The sequence below is a fragment of the Eumetopias jubatus genome, unplaced genomic scaffold (assembly GCF_037043125.1).
Source record: "Eumetopias jubatus isolate StellerSeaLion01/CBP00866 unplaced genomic scaffold, mEumJub1_p1.0 scaffold_5, whole genome shotgun sequence".
Taxonomy (NCBI): domain Eukaryota; kingdom Metazoa; phylum Chordata; class Mammalia; order Carnivora; family Otariidae; genus Eumetopias; species Eumetopias jubatus.
The window spans coordinates 120132803-120157194 of NW_028274811.1; the positions used below are offsets into that span (position 1 = coordinate 120132803).

The window sequence follows — 24392 nt, forward strand, 5'->3', positions numbered from 1 at the left end:
TACCACGGGAGATGATCCTGGAAGGTCAGATCCTACCTTTGGTTAGGGAGTGAATCCCGAGCTTGACTTGGGAAAAGTTCCCACTTCCAATTTCCCCTCGGATTCGGTAGAAGCCAATCCGTTTCCCCAACGTGATCTCTCTCACCACCTTCTCATCCTGGGACATGTCCTGCGTCAACTTCTCAAAAGGTGTCAGCTGACGGGGCTGCCCCTCCTCCTCGTCCGGGCTGCGCTCTGCCGCACCGCCGCTTCCCACGCTTTCCCGCCGATCCCACCTGGCATAGTGGGGGGTCACCAGGCCGCCTCCATTCGCGTACACTGCAGTCATCGTCCACCACAGGCTCACATCTCCGTCGTGGCCAAGAGGCACCAATGGAAGGCCGCGTGGGGAGCAGCGCCAAGGGCCCAGGGCGTGGGTGCAGGGCGTTAGGGCCTGCCAGAGCCCCGTGTCCCTGGCAGCTGGCCTGCAGAACCACGCAGTCTCCTGGCTTCAGGGAGAGGAGGGCAGAGGCGAACAGGTGTGCAGAGCTTGCCCAGCCAAGCCGAGAGCTGCCCCCCTCACTGCAGACATTTCGCACCTTCCTTCACAGTGCACTGCCCAGCTTTCACTGTCCCGGCACGCACACATCCAGTTACCATAACCACTTCCCTGATCGGGCTCCAGGAACCTTCTGGCTGCCCATGCAGTCCGATGCTCTGTGGTAGGTGACCACGTCCCAGGACAAAGGCTCCAGTTTGCTATTTCCTTTGATGGCCCGAGAATCTTCCACTCTGGTGTGTGAGAGCCCCGGGGAGGCCCCCAGGTCCCTGCTGCTGGCCTTCTGCTCCCACCTCCTTCATTTTGCACTTCTCCTGCTGGCGAGTCACAGGGCCCCAGGGACCCAATGATCTGGACCCCAGGAAAGAAGAAACTTGCAAATCGGCCTTCTGGTCACACGGGCTACCAGAGAAGGATTAAGTCCCTGCAATGTCACTTTAGCCGGCCTTTATTTAGATGAGCCTTCCTCTAAGCCGTGAGCTGTCTCAAAAATTTGGCAGGTGCTGATTCATCCTAAGAACAGAGAATAAGAAAATTTATTAGCCTACGCTAATGTATTGTACAGGATTTATAATGAAATGAAACTGCCTTGTAAGCATCGATTTAAAAAAAAACACTACACAAATTTCAGTTATGACTCTCAGTAGTAAATGCTTGATTATATATGATTTACTAAGAAGAAAATGTATACCCCCCCCCACACACTCCTCAATCTACATTTTAGAAAAGCCCTCACAGCCTGTAAATATTTTTAGCAAAACTATTTTTCTGTTTCTTGACATTTAGGAAAATATGCATGTTGCCTTGAATTGCTTTAAAGCCAGACTTTCAAAATAATAATATGGCACTAATGATGATAAAGATTTTCTATTAATATCAGTTTTCAAAAATTCTTACATTGATTCAAATAACAATGTGTTATATTTCCTGTTACACTGTATGTTCTTGTACAATTTTTCCTATATTGGTTGCTCCCACTCTCTCTTTATGTGCCATTTGATGACAAAGGCTAATTTTTCTCCCAGGCTTATTTTCTGGGTATTTCTGACCAGGTGTTAGCCTCCAGGCCTGAGAGTTCATTCTGAAGGTGCAGAAACCGAGGGTAGTATTGCTGGAGGGTTTAAAGCCTATGGCATCCTCAGTGAAGAAATACTGTCCAGTATTCATGACTTTTTCTACTGCACCCTCCAGGAAAAAATAATCACTTTCTGAATTCCCACTGCCCTTTGTACATTTTCCAAAATGCCTTATATCCATGAAAGTGGGCACTGGGTTTAATTCATCTGTATGTCTTGCTCCTCTCCTCCCTCCCTCAGCATGGAGCACAATGTTCTACATAAAGAAAGTATGTTGAACTTGATTTTTTGGACTTGAGCATTCTGAACCAAAACCCGAGTGAACGTGAGAGATTACCTTGGAAATGTGAATTCTGAATTCTGTTTGATGATATCACATTATTACAATTAAGTACAGAGTTGCTTATATTATTATTGTGGTTAAATATGGGGTTGCCAAATAAGATAAGGACAGGAAAGAGTAAACTGCCACCCAGCTCTGTTCCTCTTTTGGGACAGGGAGACAGGAAGCTGGAAGAAGGGTAAGGGATAAAGGTTTAAAAGGGACCAGGTATTAGTAACCACACACATCTCTAGGTTAGAGTCTGATTAGGATGTTTTAAAAGATGTTCTTAAGATAAAAGATCCTTAATTAAGTTGAGGAAAATCTAGTCACTGGTTCTTAAGTTTTCTGGGGTCACATGCTCCTTTGAGATTCTCATGGAATCTATGACCCAATCCCCTAGAAATAAAAAGCATGCACACATAATTTGCATCCAATTTTAAGGGGTTAACAGACCCTTTGAAACCCAACCTCAGATTAAGAATCTCTATGAAGATCAAGTGGCCCTACATTTCCTCAGATCCCTGGCAGACAGTTACCACACAGATGAGAAGTGGAGTAACATTAATTATAACATTATAATTCTGTAGCTTTACCTATATAAAAAGAATAAGGATTTTAGACAGGTATCAGTGATTGAGCATCTCATGTTCCAGCAGGCTCTATGAAGAACTTCTTGGCTCTGTGTCCTTCCTGGGCCTCTCTCTGAGACATCTCACCGCTATGCTGTCTCTGCAGCTCACCTACTTGTACCCCAACTGGATAAGCACCCGGAGGGCAAGGACCTGCACCTTCTTCTTCTCTCTCCCAGAGCTCAGCACACTGCCGCCACTTAGATGATAAATGTTCGATGAAGAAGGAATGAATTAATTTACCAATTTATCAGCCATTACATTTGGGTATGATTTAGTAGAGGTAAATATTTTTATTTATAAACTAGTCACGCTGTCCCAACATTTACTTGAATTATCTCAGAAAGCTTATTTCAGTCCATATTTCCAAGGCCAGAGGTACCTTCTACTGGCTGTTAGGATTCCTGGCCCCACCTTCTTGTGTAGGTGAAAGCATAGTCAGAATTCCACCATCAGCAGCGCTGGGAGTTGTTACTGGGCTGCTTAGAAACGCAAAGTCTCCCCCATTCCTGTTCATTCCAAAGGATCAGCTCTCCCCAAGCACCTGCGCCTCACCCATGCCTCCTGGAGCCTGCTCTCTGACTCCCCATGCTTGGCCAGGACTTTTCTGCTTTCCTGGGTCCCAGGTTCTCCTGATTTGGGCTCTGTTTCTTGAACTCCATTCAAGCCGGGGATTTACCGTTGGGATTTAGACTTGCTACCCTGATTAACTTCAGGATCCCTCAGGAATTCCTCCCCTCTCTCCTCCTAATTTGACATAGAGGGTCAGGCAGGATTGTCAAGTGTCAGGCTTTATCTTGCGTTACATACCCTCTACGTGCAAATTAAATGTCTTACACAATGGCCTTGAAACCAATTGTCTTGCTTTAATGGCTAAGGAGATAGTTTACCTTCTGTTAAGATCAGATAAAAGACGTTTTTGCAATTTTGAAAATGTTGGGATGGGTTTGTATTGAGGATGAATTGCAACTTGTTGAAACATGTAGCAACCCAACTAGAAAAATTTTGAACCCCTAACTCATCCTACTCCAAAACAAATTCCAAATAGGTCACCTGAGTAAATGTAAAACAAATGAAACCATAAAATACTAGAAAAAAAATAAACAATTTTTTTATGATCTCAGAGAAGGCCATAAAAGAAAACATTAGATTTGACTACATAAAATGATAACTTTCTGTTTGCCAAAAGGTAGCATAAACAAATAAGGCAAATTATTATTATTATTTTTAAGTAGGCTCCATGCCCAGCGTGGAGCCCAGTGTGGAGCCCAGTGTGGGGCTTGAACTCACAGCCCTGAGATCAAGACCTGAGCTGAGATCAAGAGTTGGACACTTAACCGACTGAGCCACCCAGGTGCCCCAAATAAAGCAAATTAAATGACAAACTGGAAAAGCTTCTAATCAATTTTTACAAATTGATTAGAAAAATACCAATATCTCCAAAAAAAATGATAAAGAACATAGGCAGACATTTCACAGAAAATACAATGGGTCTATAATATAGACAAAGATGCTCAGCCTCACTTACAACCAAAGAAATGCACATAAAACTACAAAGAAATGCACATAAAACTACACTGAAATTAGATTTTTTACAAATAAATTTGGAAACTATGAAAACTTTTTTTTTAAGGTTTTATTTATTTATTTGACGGAGAGAGAGAGCACAAGCAGGGAGAGCAGCAGAGGGAGAAGCAGGCTCCCCACTAAGGAGCCCAATGCGGGGGCTCGATCCCAGGCCCTGGGATCATGACCTGAGCTGAAGGCAGACGTTTAACCAACTGAGCCTTCCCGGGCGCCCCTACAAAAACGCTTTTGATAATGCACCGGCAAGAGAGGCTTTGGGGAAACAGGGACTCTCATTCATTGCTACTGAGAGTATAAAGTGGTATAAGTGCTTGGAGGGCGATTTGGCTGTAACTAGGAAAGCGCAAGCGTACATACCCTTTGCCTCAGTGATACCACTTCTAGAGTTAACTTATGCACGCTGTACAAAAATATACCTATTTCTAATACAAGGATTGCTGGATTGGTATTCACCACTGCATTGTTTTGCAGCAAAAACTAGAAACTGTGTATGTGACCATCAATAGGGAACTGGTTAAATAAACGGCCATCTGTATATAATGGATTACTATGCACTTGCAGAAAAGAATGAGTTACAATATCCAACAAGTCTTGTGAAGAGATCAGTAGAGTATATATAAATGTGATGTCAGGAGCGAGAGAGAGAGGAGGGCACCCCTAAGGACCTGCGTCTGAGGAAAAGGACTGGGCTGGGGTCCAAAGTGAGAGAAAGGTGTACTTCTCACTATTTACTCTTTTATCTGATTTACATTTTCCCCATGTGCATGTATTTACACTTAAAAAAGAAAACAATTAAAAATATGTAATGTGTTGTCATCTTACACAGTAAGTTTGCTTTATTTTGGTTATGCAGAGAAATTACTACACCTAATTCTCTAATATCTAATGGATTGCTTTTTAAAGTCAAAACATAATTAGGAATTCTGATTAAATACAGAAAACTTTATACTTTCATTTATTTCTACTTCCTTCCAAAAACCACAATAAGAATAGGAGGAAAAAGGGTGTAAACTCACAAGGACAAAAAGAATAAGAGACAGGAGAGCAGCCGATGTGAGATGTCAACATGTTTCTATGGGGTTGGTAAGCAAATTGAGGAGCAGTGAGTAACTTGGCAAAGACAGTGACAAAAACTGCAACGTCTATCTCGTTGGCATGCCACCGAGATTCACCTTTCTGAACACTCGAAAGACTTCATACTCTGAAAGACCAAGTGCCTCCACGTATGGAGGAATGAAGCAGACCAAAACACAACGGGAATTGTTTGAAATGTGGAACAGTTAAGATCCCCAGCCCTTTTTCAAAGCCAGCTTGTTGCTTTCTCCTCCCACCCACAGCCCAGCTCAGGGGTGCAAGGCCCAGGACAGAGGGTTCAGTCAGACTCCGACTTGTCGGGTCCCCCATCCCCTTCTCTCCATACCCCCGCAACCGAGTTTCCAGAATGGAGGGAAACACGTGTATAATCTTCCAGGTAGGGGATTCCTCTTTTCTTTTCTTTCTTTCCTTCCTTCCTTCCTTTTCTCTCTCTCTCTTTCTTTCTTTCTTTCTCTTTCTTTCTTTCTTTCTTTTTCTTTCTTTCTTTCTTTCTCTCTCTCTCTCTCTCTCTCTCTCTCTTTCTTCTTTCTTTCTTTCTTTCTTTCTTTCTTTCTTTCTTTCTTTCTTTCTTTCTTTCTTCTTTCTTTCTTTTCTTCCTTCCTTCCTTCCCTTTTCTTCCTTCCTTCCTCTCTCTCTCTCTCTTTCTTTTTATTAAGTAAACTCTATCCCCAACGTGGGGCTCAAACTCATGACTCTGAGATCAAGAGTCATCAGCCAGGTGCCCTGGATTCCTCTTTTGGATAAACTAAATAGCTCAAGAAGAAAGATCTCCTGAAACCAGTATTTGCAGATTCTTCAACACAAAAGCCGCCTGACCACCTGGTGTCCCGATTCACTTGCAGGCAGGGGGCTTCCACTCAGATTTTAGTGCCTTCTGCTTTGAATGAATGTCCAGTCGAGAAGCACCAGACACCTGAGGAAAGGCTCCAAAATGAAAGAAACCATCCTCAACCAAAACAACAAAAACCAAAGGAACATGAAGGAAACAGAGCGATGCAGGAAGCAGAAGACCAAAGAAAAGATATTGCATCTATAAAAAACAGGACAAAATGCTAAAAGAAACAAACACAAACCGTCAGAGAAACAAAAAGAGCTCTTTTTGAAAGTGAAATTAAATAATTCGATTAAAGATCTGTTAAAAAAAATCTAGAAGACATGAACAATAGAGAAAAAAAGAAAATTAGGTAATCAACTCAGGAAATCTAACATCTAATTATTAGAATTTCTAGAGTTGCACTATTGTATCCCCAGTAAAGTAAGACATATGGTTCCTATTGTACTTGAATTGCCAACAAATTTCAGAAATTTCAAAAATAGTAATGAATAAGGGAAAACTCCAGATTCTCAGATATTCCAATAGAATAAAAACATAGAAGAAAAAAATCTAATGGAAAGATAAATACCATTTGGGTATGTGTATAATGAATATTATTTTTATTTTACATAATTTTTTCCCCTAAAGACTTTTCTTAGATGTTTGCAAATAGAAATCCTGATTATAGGTTGTGGGGTTGCTACAAATAGCTTATTTTCAGATTACTTTCTAGGAGTGTTCCAAAACATCAAGTTACATCATGCTGAAAATACACAAATGATGGAAATGATGACATACCTAACTGCAGATGAAATCACCCTTTTCTCAGATGCATTTGTTGGGGGCTTTACCTTTTGCCCTTTTGATTTTGACCAATTTTTATGGACGTAAATGAGAGCTTAGAAACCCAACCAGCCAAAAACATGGAGTCACATCACTATAGATCAAAGCTTCTGGAGGAGGCAGACCGGTCTTTAATTATTAGCTTACTGTTGCTGAATAGCAATGCATTAAATAAGATTAAAGAAAACAGAACTTACTTAGTAATTCATTCTCTTGACTTGCAACCCACTGGGAAGAGTATATCAAAGAAAACCGTCTGGACTTTGTTCTCTTTGTCTGAGTTTAAATTACTAAACTTCTGAGCAAGGCTTTCAGACAACCTTTTCATTGGCCGGCAAGGGCAGGCACTGGTTTGCTTAGAGGAAAAGCTGGGTTTTCTCTGTGTGGCAACAGGATCCAATGATAGACAAATCCCATTTAATCCTTTCTCAGGCACGTTGCACCCTCAGGGAGGATCTTTAGGAAATAGATTTCATTTAAAAATATATTTTACCACTTAAAAATCATTTGTACTGCCATAGCTTCTGGCCTTAGCTCTTTATTTCTCAACACATATGTCAAGATCTTCAGGGGGGGCCATTGGGAAATTTTGAAGCAAATGGAAAATCAGTATGAACTGGGTGTGCCCTAGGGATGAAGAGCAGTGTTGTTCCTAACAGTACCTCTCACCCTGCTTGATCTTACAGGCTACTTTACCGGCCACTCAGCCCAGGTCTCCCCCATTCCACTTACATCCACCATCCATGCTCAGTCCACCAATCTGATGAACGTATTACATCAGCTCTTCCCACATGGAGTTCTACCACACTTGAGGTTCCCTCAGCCATCAAGGTCAACCTCAACCATCAAGGTCACAGACTCAAATACCTAGAGGGCCAAGCAGGTGTTCTATGGAGCTTAGTGTAATGCCCAAACCTTGCTTAGTGCCTATCCCAAGTATGATGATGAAGCCCACATTCAGTTCCAGCCAGAGTAGTTATGCTAGAATGCAGGCTTATTTTCACCTGGACTTTTGTTTAAAAGCAGTTGGAAATCAAGAAATTTTTGGTGAATGCTCTCAATTTTTAAATGGTGGATTAAATATTTTAAAAATACCCTGTGGCCAAGGAAAACTGAACCATCAGGTGCGATTTGGCATTCAGGTTGTCAATTTGCTGAGTCTGCTCTAGGTTTTCTAGGAACATCACCAGAAGAAAAGGGGAGGCTCATCCAAAGGTCCACAGTCAAGGTCACCTGGGAGTGACACATGTGATACCACTCAGCTATCTGCATTAGTATGTTACAGTCTTGTGATATTTAACACACACACACACACACACACACACACACACACAATCTGTTTTGTTCATTTGCTTGTTTGATTCAGTGTTCTTGAAGCTTATTTAACTATATAATTCATTCTCACAGAATATCTTTTTGTTGTTGGCATTTTTCTTTTTTCTTTTTTTTTAAAGATTTTATTATTTATTTGACAGAGAGAGACATAGCAAGAGAGGGAACACAAGTAGGGGGAGTGGGAGAGGGAGAAGCAGGCTTCCCGCTGAGCAGAGAGCCCGACATGGGACTCTATCCCAGGACCCTGGGATCATGACCTGAGCCAAAGACAGATGCTTAATGACTGAGCCACCCAGACACGCCATGTCATTGGTATTTTTCTTACAACTCTGCCCTCAGAGTTAGACAAAGCTATAAAATGCTCAACTGTCCATTAAATACCTGTAGGAATTTGGGTCCCAAGAAGAAAATTAGTAAAACTATTCAGTATAGAATGAAACAAACAAAGAAAAAACGGATTTAGTTGAGTTTCATCCACAAATGTGGCAGGCTGGCTGGGAGATGCTTACTTCTGTGACATCTAGAATGCCATAGTTACTTAGTGATGAAGTATCTTTTAACCTTGGGAAGATTTATCATCAAAACCAGAAATGTTTAAGAGACTCAAATCCTATAGTATTAATACTTTTGATGATGTATGGAGTTGGTATTTTATGTACTTGTAATGTGAAGAAAAGTTAACAATAAATAACAAAAAGCTTGGTGATTCTAATTTTAAATGAAGAATTGAATAATTGGTTTCGATTTGTGGTTTTGAGTTGAAATTTTATTGTTCATAAATAGCATAGGAATGTATTTAAGAAAATGTAAGGTTTACCCTGTTTATATGTGTAAATCATTATATTTATAAAAATTATTAGTATTTTGGAAGTATCTTGTTAATCAAATAAAATACTTTATTTAAAAGGAAATGAAATAATAGATACAGTTTAAAATGCTTAAAAAGGTTTAAAGCTTTAAGTGGGATCAAACATTAATCTTTAAAAATGATTGTTAGGGACGCCTGAGTGGCTCAGTCGTTAAGTGTCTGCCTTCTGCTCAGGTCATGATCCCAGGGCCCTGGGATCGAGCCCCACATCGGGCTTCCTGCTCCGCGGGAAGCCTGCTTCTCCCTCCCACACTCCCCGTGCTTGTGTTCCCTCTCTCGCTGTCTCTCTCTCTGTCAAATAAATAAATAAATAAATATCTTTTAAAAAAATAAAATTGATTGTTAGATGAGAAACTGGACCACTTTCTTACACCATGTACAAAAATAAGCTCAAAATGGATTAAAGACCTAAATGTGAGACCTGAAACTGTAAAACTTAAAAGAAAACATAGGGGGTAATTTCTTTGACATCAGCCTTAGCAACTCACATTTTTCTAAATATGTCTCCTGAGGCAAGGGAAACAAAAGCAAAGATAAAAAGCTTTTGCACAGTGAAAGAAACCATTAACAAAACAAAAAGTCAACCTACTGAATGGGAGAAGATATTCACAAGTGATATAAATGATAAGGGGTTAATATCCAAAATATATAAAGATCTTGTACAATGCAACAGGGAAAAAAAACACACAAATAATCTGGTTAAAAATCGGCAGGGGACCTGAATAGACATTTTTCCAAAGAAGACATACAGATGGCCAACAGACACATGAAAAGATGCCCAACATCATTAATCATCAGGGAAATGCCAATGAAAACCACAATGAGATATCATTTTACACCTGTCACAATGGCTAAAATCAAAAGGACAAAAATATTGGCGAGGAGGTGAAGAAAAAGGAACCCTCGTGCACTAATGGTGGGATGGTAAGGATGGTGCAGCCACTGTGGAAAACAATATATGGAGGTTCCCCTAAAAACAGAAATACCATATGATCCAGTAATTCCACTACTAGGTATTTACCCAAAGGAAACAAAAACACTAATTCAAAAAGATATATGAATCCCCAATGTTTATTGCAGTGTTATTTACAGTAGTCAAGATATGGAAACAACCCAAGTGTCCATCAATAAATGAATGGATAAAAATGTGGCTTATATATACAATTATTAAACCATAAAAATCACTAAGCCATAAAAAAGAATGAGATCTTGCCATTTGCAACAACATGGATGGACCTAGAGGGTATAATGCGAAGTGAAATAAATCTGACAGAGAAAGACAAATGCCTTACAATTTCACTTATATGTGGAATCCAAAAACAAAACAAATAAACAAAAACACAAACAGACCCACAAATATGGAGAACAAACTGATGGTTGCCAGAGGGGAGAGAGGTGGAGGGATGGGAAAAGGGATGAAAGGGAGTGGGAGATACAGGCTTCCAGATACAGAATGAATAAGTCACAGGGATAAAAGGTACAGCATAGGGAATATAGTCAATAGCATTGTAAAAATGTATAATGACAGATGGTAGCTACGCTTGTGGTGAGCATAACATAAGGTATAGACTTGTTGAATCACTATGTTGTACAACTGAAACTAATGTAACATTCTGTGTCAACTCTAAGTCAATTAAATAAAAACAAAGTTCCAGAAAAAATAATTGTTAGATGAAATGATACGTTTGGAATGTGCTTCAAAATAACCAGGAGTGGAGGGAATAATGGAAATTTAAATGAACAAGATTGGCCATGAATTGATCATTTTTGAAGCTGGGTGATGAGCACATGGAAGTTTATAACATTCTTTGTACCATTTTTGTATCTGTTTAAAATTTTCTATAATGCTATTTTTAGAAGGATTGTTAAAATTTACCAGATCAAAAATATATTTGTAATTTTAAAATATTAGATATTTTACAACAGTGATAAATAGATGGATGGATGAATGTCATGACATGACCTGACAGTCCTGTGATGTGGGGTATCGTCACCTCCTTTTCATAGATCAAAACAAAACAAAACAAAACAAAAACTAAGCCTGACTAAAGTTAAAGTTGCTTTTGCCAACAGACACATGAAAAGATGCTCAACCTTACTCATCAGGGAAATGCAAATCAAAACCACAATGAGATATCACCTCAGACCTGTCAGAATGGCTAAAATCAGAAACACAAGAAACAGTAAGTGGAGGATGTGGAGAAAGCACATTCTTGTGCACTGTTGGTGGGAATGCAAACTGGGGCCACCACTGTGGAAAACAGTATGGAAGTTCCTCAAAAAAGCTAAAAATAGAATTACCCTATAATCCAGAAATTGCACTAGTGGGTATTTATTCAAAAATACAAAAAAAAAAAAAAAACACCCACTAATTCAAAGGGATACATGCACTCTGTGTTTATTGTTTTTTTTTTTAAGATTTTATTTATTTATTTGAGAGAGAGAGAATGAGAGATAGAGAGCATGAGAGGGAAGAGGGTCAGAGGGAGAAGCAGACTCCCTGCTGAGCAGGGAGCCCGATGTGGGACTCGATCCCGGGACTCCAGGATCATGACCTGAGCCGAAGGCAGTCGCTTAACCAACTGAGCCACCCAGGCGCCCGCACTCTGTGTTTATTGTAACATTATTTGCAACACCCAAATTATGGAAGCAGCCCAAGTGTCCATTGATAGATGAATGGATAAAGAAGATGTGGACTATAAAATATTATATAATTATATAATTCACTGAATAATCCATCATTCAGCCATATTATTGAATATGTACGTGAATATTATTCAGCCATAAAAAATAAGGAAATCTTGCCATTTGCAATGACATGGAAGGAGTTAGAGAGTATAATGCTAAGCAAAATAAGTCAGAGAAAGACAAATACCATATGATTTCACTCATATGTGGAATTTAAGAAACAAAACAAACAAGCAAAGGGGAAAAAAGAGAAAGAGACAAACCAAGAAACAGACTCTTAACTACAGAGGACAAACTGATGGTTACCAGAGGGGTGGTAGGTGGGAAGATGGGGGAAACAGAAGAGGACTCAAGAGTACACTTACCACGATGAAAAAAATAAAATTATTTTAAAAATGGAAATACATATTTAAGTCAAAAGAAAAAGGAAGTTGCCTTTGATTTCTTGATCATTAGCTCCATGAGGGTGAAGATTGTGTTAAGTAAGCCTTGTAACATGTAGAACCAGGAATTTCAAGCACATAAGGAAGAGAATGCTGTCATGCTCCAATCGGGACATAGCAGAAACCCAAGGCCTTCCCCGTAAAGATTTTAATCTCATCTGTAATTCATTTTCAAAACACAAATCTTCCCATCTCCTCTGAGGAACCATGCCAGCCTCTAAACAAATAAGAAATGACATTAAGGTACAGGATGGATAAGGAATAGCCTTAAGGTGCAGGATGGAATCATGGATTGACTCACAAGCAGGTGGTCCTGAGCAGAAAAACACAATGTTTTCTTTGTCTCCTCAGAAATAATGAATTTAGGAAACACAGTGTGGGAACGTTCATGCCTATTTTCAGCTCATTTATTTTTAGGGGTCTAAAAATATTTGCAAGTCAAAGCAGAAACTGCTCTTTTGCTGCCTTAGAACTTTCTTCAACTCTTATATAGTATGTTCACTAGGAAGTAGGGAATAACATTTGAGTGTTGGCCTCAGGAGAAGATAGGAAAACATTGTCCTTTTCTATTTGAGCAGAACTCAAGAAAGTTAGCCTGACAGGAGGCTGGAGGGTGAGGGTCAGGGAAAGGGAGAACAGTGTTCCAGAACAAAAGCTCTTACTTTTACCATATAAAAAGTTCAGGTGGATTTGGAACCTTTATTACGAGCCTCCCATACCTCAGTTATCCCTTCACACTGAGAATTCTTAAATATTTACCCAGTAGTAGAGGTAAGTAAGGGTAGTGATGACAGGGAACAGGACAGAAGTTATCAAATATGAAAAAGTGAGCCTATGTCAGCATACAATGGCAATCTGAACGAACAGAATAGAGAATTAAAAAAAAAAGATCTTGTGGATTATGGAAATTTCCCATGTAATAGACACGGCATTCCAAACCACTGGCAAAAGATAAATGATTCCATACGTGATGCTTGTGGAGACTGAGCCAACAGGTGGTTCAGGTAGGCTTTCGCTCTCCCAGCACCCCAAATTCTCCCATCAGATTCCCCTGTTCTCTGATATTCATGTTTTCTTAAATTAATGTAAACTTCCATACAAAAAAACACAGAGGCTGACAACTTTTCTGGTAAGATTACTATGCCAAGACCCATACATATAGAAATTTGAGAGTCACTACTGGGTGTTTGGACACGCACATATGCATATATGTGTCCATTTGTGTATTCACTGAAAAAGGTCTGGAAAAACACAGATGGAACTAGTGGATGACAACCTGGCAGGGATGGAGACGGGGAGTGGGTAGTGCAGAGCTGGGAGTAGTGAAGAGGAGTGTGGTAGAGGCTGTTATTTGTACCCCCTCTATCTGTTCCCTTTCCTTCCCTCCCTCCCTTCCTTCCTTCCCTCTTTCTTTCACTTTCCTTCCTTCCTTCCCTCTTTCTTTCTTTCACTTTCCTTCCTTCCTTTTCTTTCTTTCTTTCTTTCTTTCTTTCTTTCTTTCTTTCTTTCTTTCTTTCTTTCTTTTTCTTTCTTTCTTTCTCTCTCTCTTTCTTTCTTTCTTTTTCTTTCTCTTTCTTTCTTTCTTCCTTTCTTCCTTTCTTCCTTTCTTTCTTTCCCTTTCTCATAGCACTGATTCTTAGCCCCAGCCCGCATCAAAATCACCACCAAACTTTTTTTTTTTTAATGCAGAAGCCTAGGCCCTGCTGCCAAAGATTCTGATTTCAGTGATCTTGGGAGAAGGCATAAATTTTTTTGTCTGTTTTTGGTTTGTTTGTTTGTTTGTTTGTTTGTTTGTTTTGGTCTGTTTTTAAGTTTCCCAGGTGACTGTGTTGCATAACCAGATTTGAAAGCCATTATTCTACAACAGAAAAGTTTTATCTGGGCACCGTGTTATCTCGTTGATGACTTAGTTCCCAGTCTCCCTTCTGGTTCAGTTTAGCCATGTGCCTGAGTTCTGGTCATGAGCTGTGAGCAAACATGACAAATGTAATTCCAGATTGTGCATTTAAAAGGGAAAAAGCATGTCATCTTCCTCTTCTTTTTTCCTTTCTTCTTGTTGGCTAGAATATGGATATGGTGATGTAGATGGAAATAGCCATCTGGACCAAGATGGAAGACATGCATTGAGAATGGCAGAGCCACAAGAGAGGAGGAACCTGGGCCCCCCTTGCTGCACAGCCACCGTATCAGCCTGGGATCGCTTACTTGTAGATTTGTTGTGAGAGAATTAAGATTCTGCCTTCTTTAAGCCTCCATTGTTTTGACCTCTGTTAAAGAACCTAATATTTTTACAACCTGATGTTATACAATATTTATAGTGTTTACAAAATGAACTTGTTTCATTTCTTACTCCCTATGTTTCCATATTGTTTGACTGTCTTATAACATGTATAACTACTTTAAAAATGAGAAGTGTATATATCCATAGAGAGAAAGTACTTGGGTCAAGGAGAGAATAAAAATTGCAGAGACTTCAGATAATGGTTTTCTGATATATCAAAATATTTCAAATTATTTATACCTTCATACAAAGAAAATTCACAAATATTTATTGAGGTCTGGTCATATGAAAGAAACTAAGGTGTGATATGAGTAACTATGTCATTGTTTTTAGGTTTCCTTTTTTTTAATTTTAAGTTCAATTAATTAACAATATAGTGTATTATTAGTTTTAGAGTTCAGTGATTCATCAGTTGCATACAACACCCGTGCTCATTCCATCACGTGCCCTCCTTCATGCCCACCACCCAGTCACCCCATCCCCCCCCACCTCCCCTCCAGCAAGCCTGTTTCTTTCCTATGCTTAAGAAGTCTCTTCCCTCTCTGGTTTCATCTTGTTTTGTTTGTCTCCCTCTCTGGTTTCATCTTGTTTTATTCCTCCCAGGTTTTTGTTTTTGTTTTTAACTAACCAGAATCATGCTGTATGTATTGTTCATGTGCTTTTTGGAGATGTTCTCAGCCTAGCACACTCCTTTTATCCATTCTGTATTCCACAGAAATAGATGTTTGGGTTGCTTCATTCTGCTGTTATAATTATTCCCACTTTTGTGCACAAACTTGGGTACAGGGGCTGAAATTTGAGGGGAACAGTGTCAATTTGAGCCCTTGGCAATCTGAGGTGAAGGCGTGTTGACTTGGCATTTAGCAGGTGGCAGGCCGTGCACGCTGACTTGGGCAGGAGGGCGGCTGGACCGTGAATTTGGGACCCACAGGCCGATGGCATCATGTGTGACAGGGACATGGCTGGTTTTGCTTTTAATTTTTGTTTTTCTGGGAAACTCGATCTCTCCCTCTATTCTAAACAAAAGCCTTGCTGGATAGAGTATTCTTGGCTGTAGATTTTTTCCTTTTAGCAGTTGGAATCTATCATGCCACTTTCTTCTGGCCTGCAGAGTTTCTGCTGAAAAACCCACTGATAGCCATATGGGGTTTCCTTTGTATGTACCTGCTTTCCTTTCTCTTGCTGCTTTTAAAATTATCTCTTTCTCACTACTTTTGGCCGTCTTATTTACTTTGTGTCTTGGTGCAGACCTCTTTGGGTTGGTTTTGTTGGGGGCTCTCTGTGCCTCCTGGTTCTGGATTTCTCTTTCCTTCCCCAGATTCAGGAAGTTTTCAGCTATTATTTCTTCAGACAAATCTTCTGCCCCCTTTCCTCGTTCTTCTCCTTCTGGGATCCCTATCATGCAACTGTTAGGCCTGACAGCGTTGCTCAGTTCCCTGGGTCTATTTTCATTTTGCGTATTTTCCCCCCCTCTCATCTGTTCGGCTTGATTGCTTTCCATGACTCTGTCCTCCAGGAGGCTGGTCCTTTCTTCTACTTCCTCTTGCTTGCTATTTATTCCAGATGGTCTATTTTTATTTCCATTTAGTAAATCCAATAGCTCTAACTGGTTCTTTTTTACGTCTCCTAGCTCTTGGTGGAGGGTCTCAAGGAAGTCCTGCAGTCCTTCCTCAATTCCAGCGAGAATCTTTATGAGCGTTACTTTAAATTCGCTATCAGACATATTACTTATCTCCGTTTCGCTTAGGTCTCCTGCTCTGATTTTGTCCTGTTCTTTGATTTGGGACACATTCCTCTGTCTCCTCATTCTGTCTCTTGCGTTGTCTGTTTTTCTGTGTTAGGAAAGTCAGCTACGTCTCCTGCACTTGAAAGTAGTGGCTCTATGAAGAAGAGGTCCTGCAGTGCAATGTCTGTTCCCCAGAACCTGGTGCTTGAGGGGGTGTCTCCTATGTGTGTTGCTCCAGGGGGTGTCCTACCGTTGTGGCTAGGATGTGTTTGCCTTCAGTCCTGTTGTCTGCGATGGCTCTCTGCCTGTTGTGGGCAGAGTCTGGTGCCCGTGGTGTTAGTGGGCTGCTCCGGGGCTGCCTCGGGCTTGAGTCGAGTCAGACCAGGCGTTTGCCAGAGATGCAGTAGCACCACACTGCAGGCACTGTCCCTGTGTCGTCCCCGGAGAAGCTTTTGTTGGTGGGTGGGGCCTGCTGCCTGCCCCTAGCCCACTGCTGGGATCACAGTCAGATTGGTGTGTGGTTATCTTCCCCTCTCCCTGGGGCAGGACTCACTCTGGAGTGGTGCTGACCCTCGTCTGGGCCGCGTGCCCACTGCCAGGCTTGTGGCACCGCTTTGACGGGATCTTGCCAAGAGCGATCAGAGGGGGTGGATCTGCTTCGCTGTGGCCTCTTGTCTATGCCGGGCTGTGGAGAGTCTGTTCTGCCAGTTTTCGGGCTGCTTTCTGGGTTATTTATGCCGACGTGGGTGCTCTCTAGGCGGCCACGCGGCAAGAGGTGAGCCGAGGGTCCTACTTCGCCATCTTCCCAGCAGCCTCTGCCACTATGTCATTGTTTTTAAAAGCACCATAATTAAGTTACTTTTGAGGAACAAATTAATTTCAACAGAACAATATCATCCATACTTTTCAAGTGATATTGTTAACCTAAATTTCACTGGTTGAAGTTTTGTTTGTATTTAACTTGATAAAATTTGTTTTGCTTTATAGCTGTACATAAGCTATAAGTATAAAGACTTAGGGTTAGAACGAGGTTAGGGTCTAGACCTTCCCACTAAATGCCTGTGTGACCTGAAGCAAATCCCTTCCCCTCTCTGGGATTCAGTTTCTTTACTGGCAAGTGAGAGTGATGGACCCCGTGAGGTCTACAGAATCATTCCTTGACCTAAGATTCTTGATTTTAACAATATCGGATGAATTCCAAAGCATCTGTGAAAATAAACCCTCTTGAAGTTCAAGTGTCACATTGCCCCCTTCTGGACCTTTGTAGCATTCACATGAATGAGATTATTAAAAATCCATAAGCCGACATGGACACGCTGAAATATTGTAGCTCAACTCTTTTCCCCTCACAAACAGTTTAGAAAGCCCGATTTGAAGGTTTTCCAATAGAATTATTACAAGACAACACAGGAAAGGAGAAAGGGCAAAGGGCATCAAAGGCATAGGTGTTGACGGTGGGGGGGTTGCTGGACTCAGGAGAGTTTTACACACAGTAGTATCACCTTCTCTTCCTCCAATACAATAAATGTTATTGGTTAGCCTTTATCAAATGTCTACTATGTACCAAGAACTAATTTTTTAACCAATTTTAAAAAATCCTTCCAACAACTCTTCCAGCCAGGCCAAGAATATCTGTGTCCTGAGTGGCTCCTGCTTGTTCCCACAATTTTGCCCTTTTTCCTCTAAGTTTTCCCCATCCTGTGAAGATGGCTCCCTTCCCATTTCCTTCTAGAAGTATTCTTTGACTACTTCTTCCTGCACTGCTACTAAGGAGACCTGCATCTCCTTAACTGGTCCTTGACTTCCAAGATTTTTTCACTTCGTGTGAGTCAAGCCTTCTCACAAAGTCTCCTTGGGAGCAGAATCCATGTGCAGGGCATCTTGCCTCCATCACCGAGAACAGTGCTGCTCACATTGGGCTTGACAACACACAATATGACTATCTCTATTGCATCCTCCAGTTACTCCCTCTGTAGGGGAAATTGCTTGTATTTTGGGTAGTAATCTCTCATATTTACTCTAAAGTAGAAAAGGCAAGCTTCTGATTGTCTTCTTCGAATGTGCTTCTTTCACACCTTGGTAAATGACAACACATCCTTCCAGCTAAAGCCAACCCTTGATTCTTCTTTTTACCTTATATCTCATGTTCAATCTGTCAGCAAATCCTATTGGCTCTACCTTCAAAATATGTCCACAACACAGTCACTTTATCCCATTTTACCCAAATCACAATCATCCCATTATGACCACTGAGTCCAAGCCACAGTCAGGTTTAATTGGATTATAGTAACGGTCTTTATAGCTGGTCTCAGAGCTTCTGTCTTTACTTGCCCCATGCCAACCCCCAACATGGTCTGTCTCAAACAGGGCATCTAGGAAGTTCCTTCTAAAAGATGTCAGAACATGTTACTACTCTACTCAATACCTTTTGATGGCTTCTCTTCTTCCTCAGAATAAAAGCCAAGACCCTTAAAATGGCCTTCCAGGCTCTGCCCAAGGTGGTCTTCCCTCTGGCATCATCTCCTCCAGTCTCCCTTTCACTCACTGCACTTCAGCCACACCAGCCCCCTCACTCTTCCTGGAGGGCAGCAGGCCTGCCTCCACCTTCTGCAAACTCCTACTGATCCTTTAAGGTCCACTTTAAGTGTCACCTCTTTCAGGAAGCTTCCCTACCCACTTCACCCTAAACCAGCTGGAGTTCTCCTCTGCACTTCCAACATTTCCTTTGCACTTCCAACATCTGTAGCACAATTATGACTTCTACATCAGACTGTTTATCTCATCAGATTGTAAACCCATAAAGATAGTGATTGTGTTTGACTTATTTGGACTATATTCATGAGAGCTGTAGTAATCAAGAAAGTGTGTAAGGATAGACCAATAGATCAAAATAAAGGGTCTAGAAATTGACCTACATATACATGGTAAATTGTTTTTCCACCAAGGCACCAAGCCAATTCAATGGAGAGAGGGAACACATTTTTTTTTTTTTAACAAATGGTGCTGCATCTACTGGATATTTGTGCAAATAAAAGTTGAATCTTGGGCACCTGGGTGGCTCAGTTGTTAGGTGTCTGCCTTCGGCTTGGGTCGTGATCCCAGGGTCCTGGGATCCAGTCCCGCATCGGGCTCCCTGCTCCGCGGGGAGCCTGCTTCTCCCTCTGCTTCTCTCTCTGTCTCTCATGAATAAATAAATAAAATCTTTTTTAAAAAAAGTTGAATCTTGACTTTTATCCTACATCATATGCCAAAATGAATTTGAGATGGATCATTGACCTAAACATAAAACCTAGGACCACAGAGTTTCTGGAAGTATACATAAGAGAATATATCCAGGACCCTGAAGTAGGGCAAGGTTTTGGACTAGAAACAAAAAACACAAACCATAAAAGAGAAAAAAATTGGTAAATTTGACTTCATCAGAACTAAAAATTTCTGGGTATCAAAGGATACCATTTAGAAAGCCGACAGACAAATCACAGATTACACTACAAATCTAGGGCTCAAAACAGTATCTGGCGCACAATAAATGCTCGATTAAATATTTGTTGAACAAATGTATAAAAGACCTGCCTCTTTCCCAACACAACACACAGCTATTCTAACGGGTACAGCCAGCAGAGCTGTCAACCCCCTTCCACTGTTGAGGGGACAGTGGTAGCTAGAGGGAAAATCTATTGTATTGGAGGAAAGAAAAGTATCAAGATTTGTTAGTAGAAATAAAATGTGTCAAGTCAGCAAACTCAATAGATTGTCTACAGATTATGAGGACTTACAGTGAATCAGACAAGATAAGGAGTGGATAACTACAGAACATTCACATAAGTAAATTAGCTCAAAATACAGGTGGAATTTCACCAAATGGAACAGAAGGCATATATCTCGTTCTTCATTGCCTCAGTGATGCTAATGATTTTATAATGAGAACTGTAGATGCTGTAACTAGCAAATGAAGGTGGAACTACCAGTGTTTTACCCAGAGGAGCTGGGAGGAGTTTTATCACAAAAGATGGGGTCAGGAAGGGAAAAAGTTAGGTAAAAAGGGTTAAACTGGTCTTATATGCTTGAGTGTGCTTCTGAGCATGGCATAGACCCAGGCCAACCAGACATTCCTGTTTGCCTAAGACTATCTAAGCATTTCCCAATGTAATCAATATTAGCTGCTTTTTCACTCTCAAAAGTGTCTTTGTTTGCATGATACATAGTGTGATCATCCTACTTATATGTGTTATTTCTTCCTCTTACTTTATTTTTTTCTTCCTCTTCCTCTGGATAGTCCCTGAGGATAAGAATAATCACATAGTTGCAGATCCATTGTATTGTTTTACTTGTTAGGTAGGATCACTCCCTGGAAGGAATCTCAGGCCAAATAAGAGGGAGTGCTCATTCTCCTGATGATCAGTGTATGACTGGGTTGAGCAACTGTATTTTTTGATTGCTTCCCTGCTCCCTGCTGTAACCAGGTGAACCGGACAGTAGGAATCTTCAATGTTATTATTTTGAATTAACATAGCTCTATTTTCTCCTAAGAGCACCAACTTTTTAAACAATATATTTTTTTAAAGATTTTATTTATTTATTTGACAGAGAAAGACACAGTGAGAGAGGGAACACAAGTAGGGAGAGCGGGAGAGGGAGAAACAGGCTTCCCGCTGAGCAGGGAGCCTGATGTGGGGCTCAATCCCAGGACTCTGGGATCATCACCTGAGCCGAAGGCAGATGCTTAACGACTGAGCCACCTAGGCGCCCCTTTAATCAATATTTTAATTGACAATTTCATTTTAAACCACAATATATTAATCAATACTCTTTTAAAGACATGGAAGCTGAGGCATGGGATGATCCAGCTAAATGACTTGTCTGGGATCATTCAGGGTAAAATTATTTAGATGAGACTCCTATTTATGATCAATTTATTTTCAGTTCACCTTCACCACCATCATTCATTCATTTAAAAATTAAGCACCTATTATGTGCCATCAACTTCCTCTCCACGTGATGCGTCATTCAGGACCCAAAGTTCTGAACATTCACTGCACATGCATGACTTAACAGAGGCAATCTGTTGCTGAGAAAAGAACATCAGGTACTAATGTTTGAAGTAAGTTCTATGCTTCTACTAGAAAACAACTGACTGAAGGGAACCTGCAGTTCTACAGTAAAACAAATCTTAATTGTACTCCTGAATTATACTTTAGGGGTCCAAGCAATAGTGGGTTATGAACACCTAGATGGGGAGGGGGGGAGGTTCTTGCATACAGTGATGGAAATAACCATTCAACTTTTCTACTGTACCTTTCTAATCTAAAGATTTTTTTTTAAGCCTCAAAAAGAATCTTTCATGATGCTGCTCTTTTACATGATAAAACCAACTAGGAACAGTCTTTAATTTTAGTGTTCTGAATGGCTTATACATTTACAGTAGCAACATCACCTTTGGTGCCTTTGATTTCTGAGCCCATTGATCTGCCACAGCTTTGCAATCTCAGATGGGAATTCATTCATATTAACCTAATTTGAAAAAAAAAAGCACCTTCTTTCCAGCCCTCTGAATTATCCAATGGATAACTGGATGATAATTCAGAGGGCTGGAATTATCCATTGGATAATTCAGAGGGTTCCCCTCTGTTCTGGTAACCTCTGGAATGGAGTTGGTTTTCAAAGGTAAAAAACAGCTCTTTGCCATAGTAATCATTTAACAAAATGAAACAAACATAGATAAGAAGAGGGTTGTTCCTTCTTAACAGCTCAAGCTTTTAAATAAGTAAATTCTTATGTACATAAATGGCTGCTACTAAGAAGATTTCTAGGTTGCTAGGTACTATGGATAATGGGAAGTCTAAAATTGTATTGAAATTTACTAGATGATCTCAATTAACTATTGTGGTCTTTGTTTAATAGTAACTGTTATATCAATTAATAGTAGTTGGCTCTTACATGTTATGTGGTAGGCACTGTCCTAGGTGCTCTATGTGTATGTTTAATCCAGAAGTCTGTAAGGTAAGTACTAATACCTCAATTTTACAGGAAAGGGAGCTTTAGTCAGCATAAGGAGGTCATTAGGTGACTCCATCCAGCTGGGATTCAAGCCCAGTCAGGGAGGCTCCAATCTCAGACATCTTAGCCACTATAAAGGACTATATAGTTATTTCCAGAATGTTCTTACTACAATGAAGTAAATTTCTTTATGTCTTGGATTTAATATTTGGTGTAAGGAAAGTTGAACACTTTGTTATATGCCTCTCTAGCCTAGTACAAAGCAGGTTTTCTTTAGGTGTTGTGGGGGAATGAATGAGTTAAATAAGTCTAGAATCTCAGTTGTCTCTGTCTATTACCAATAGTTTTCTTCTTCCTCATAGGCTACCCTCCACCCTACAAACTTGGTTAATGATAAATTTATCCTGTCTTCCCTCTGCTAAGTCCTAACCAAAGGGCTTATACTTCTCTTCCTTCAGTGATTGGACACCCTGATGAGAACATACAAAGGGAACTGACAGTCCAGTGGGGATATGAGATACAAGGTGAGAAACCCCAGAAGAAGCATCAGTGCAGAGCCACAGTCACTGAGAAGAGGCAGAGAATGTGTCCATTTGGGGAGCCCAGGAATGCCTAAGACTGAAACTTTCTTGCCTCATCCCCTAAGACCTGCACTAGCCATGGGATTCATCCAACCTTTACTGAGTATCTCCCAAATGTCAACACTGTGCTAAGCATCAGATACATGACACTGAATGAGAAAGACGTCTTACTTTTTACTGTGATTATTACCTCTCCCACAACACCACCACAATCATGTAATCTTATTCTCTTAATTTCGTCATTCTTCATCTCCCCATCTTTTTGGGATGATCTCTCTCTCTGGGAGTCTATTTATTATCTGTATGGAGATCATCATTCATTGATTTACATATTAGATGAGCACCTACTACATGACAAACACTGTTCTAGGTGCAGGGGATAAGACGACAAGCAAAGCAGAAATCATTTCTGTACCTAAGGGGCTCCTAATAACCCCCAAGTCTATCTATACTTGCTATCTTTCCTTCTCTCAGTTTCTTTCAAGGACATAAAATTATACAAAGTAATAATTATAACAATATGTTGTATTTTTAACACATATAGATGTAATAATTATAACAATAGCAAAACAAAAGGGGAGCTGGGAATGGAGCTATAAAGGAGTAAAATTTCTAGATCTCACTGGAGTTATGTTAGTATAAATTTAAATTAGGTTCTGATAAGTTAAAAAAATATATATTTTATGCCCTAGACCAACCACTCAGAAAATAACTAGAAATATAAGTTAAAAATAATTAAAAGGCTATCTACATGCAAAAGAATGAAGTTATACCCCTACTCCATACCATAAACAAAAGTTGACTCAAAATGCATCAAAGACCCAATTGTAAGAGTTAAAACTATAAAGCTCTTACAAGAAAACATAGGCATAAATCTTCACAACTTTGGATTTGTTAGCTGTGATACCAAAGTACAAGCAACAACAACAGCAAAAAAATAGATAAACTGGCCATTATTAATGAAAAATTTTATGCTTCAAAGGACACCATCAAGAAAGTGAGAAAACAACCTACAGAATGGGAAAAAAATTTTGCAAATCATGTATCTGGTAAGGGATTTGTATCTAGAATCTATAAATAAAGCTCAATAATAAAAAGATAAATAATCCAATTAAAAATGGGCAAAGGATCCAAATAGACATTTATCCAAAGAAGATATATAAATGGTTAATAAACACATGAAAAGATGCTCAACATCACCAGTCATCAGGGAGCATAAAACCACAAGACACCACTTCACACCCACTAGGATGGCTAGAATCAGAAAGACACAGTAACAAATGTTAGCTAGGATATGGAGAAACTAGAACCCTGGTACACTGCTGATGGGAATGTAAAATGGTTCAGCACTTTGAAAAACAATCTGTCAACTTTTAAAACAGTTGAATAGCAGCAGCTCTTTCTGCCTATAGGTCCTGTCCCCATGCCTTAATAAAATCACCTTTTGGCACCAAAAATAAATAAATAAACAGCTGAATATAGTTATCACATAACTCAGCAATTTCACTCCTAGATCTATACCTACAAGAAATGAATACATGTCTATGCTTTTATACAAGTGTTCAT

The 24392-nt window shown here is 40.1% G+C and overlaps 1 protein-coding gene across 2 annotated transcripts in view; it reads right to left on the bottom strand.

Annotated features, from left to right (window-relative positions):
- NIM1K (NIM1 serine/threonine protein kinase) overlaps window positions 1-24392 on the bottom strand; it is a 63449-nt gene that overhangs the window by 17066 nt on the left and 21991 nt on the right. For both annotated transcript variants that reach the window (XM_028098116.2, XM_028098117.2), the window contains exon 2: window positions 37-1051. In XM_028098116.2, coding sequence (XP_027953917.1) covers window positions 37-328 — 292 coding nt within the window. In that variant the 5' untranslated portion in view covers window positions 329-1051. The remainder of the gene's footprint in view (window positions 1-36; window positions 1052-24392) is intronic.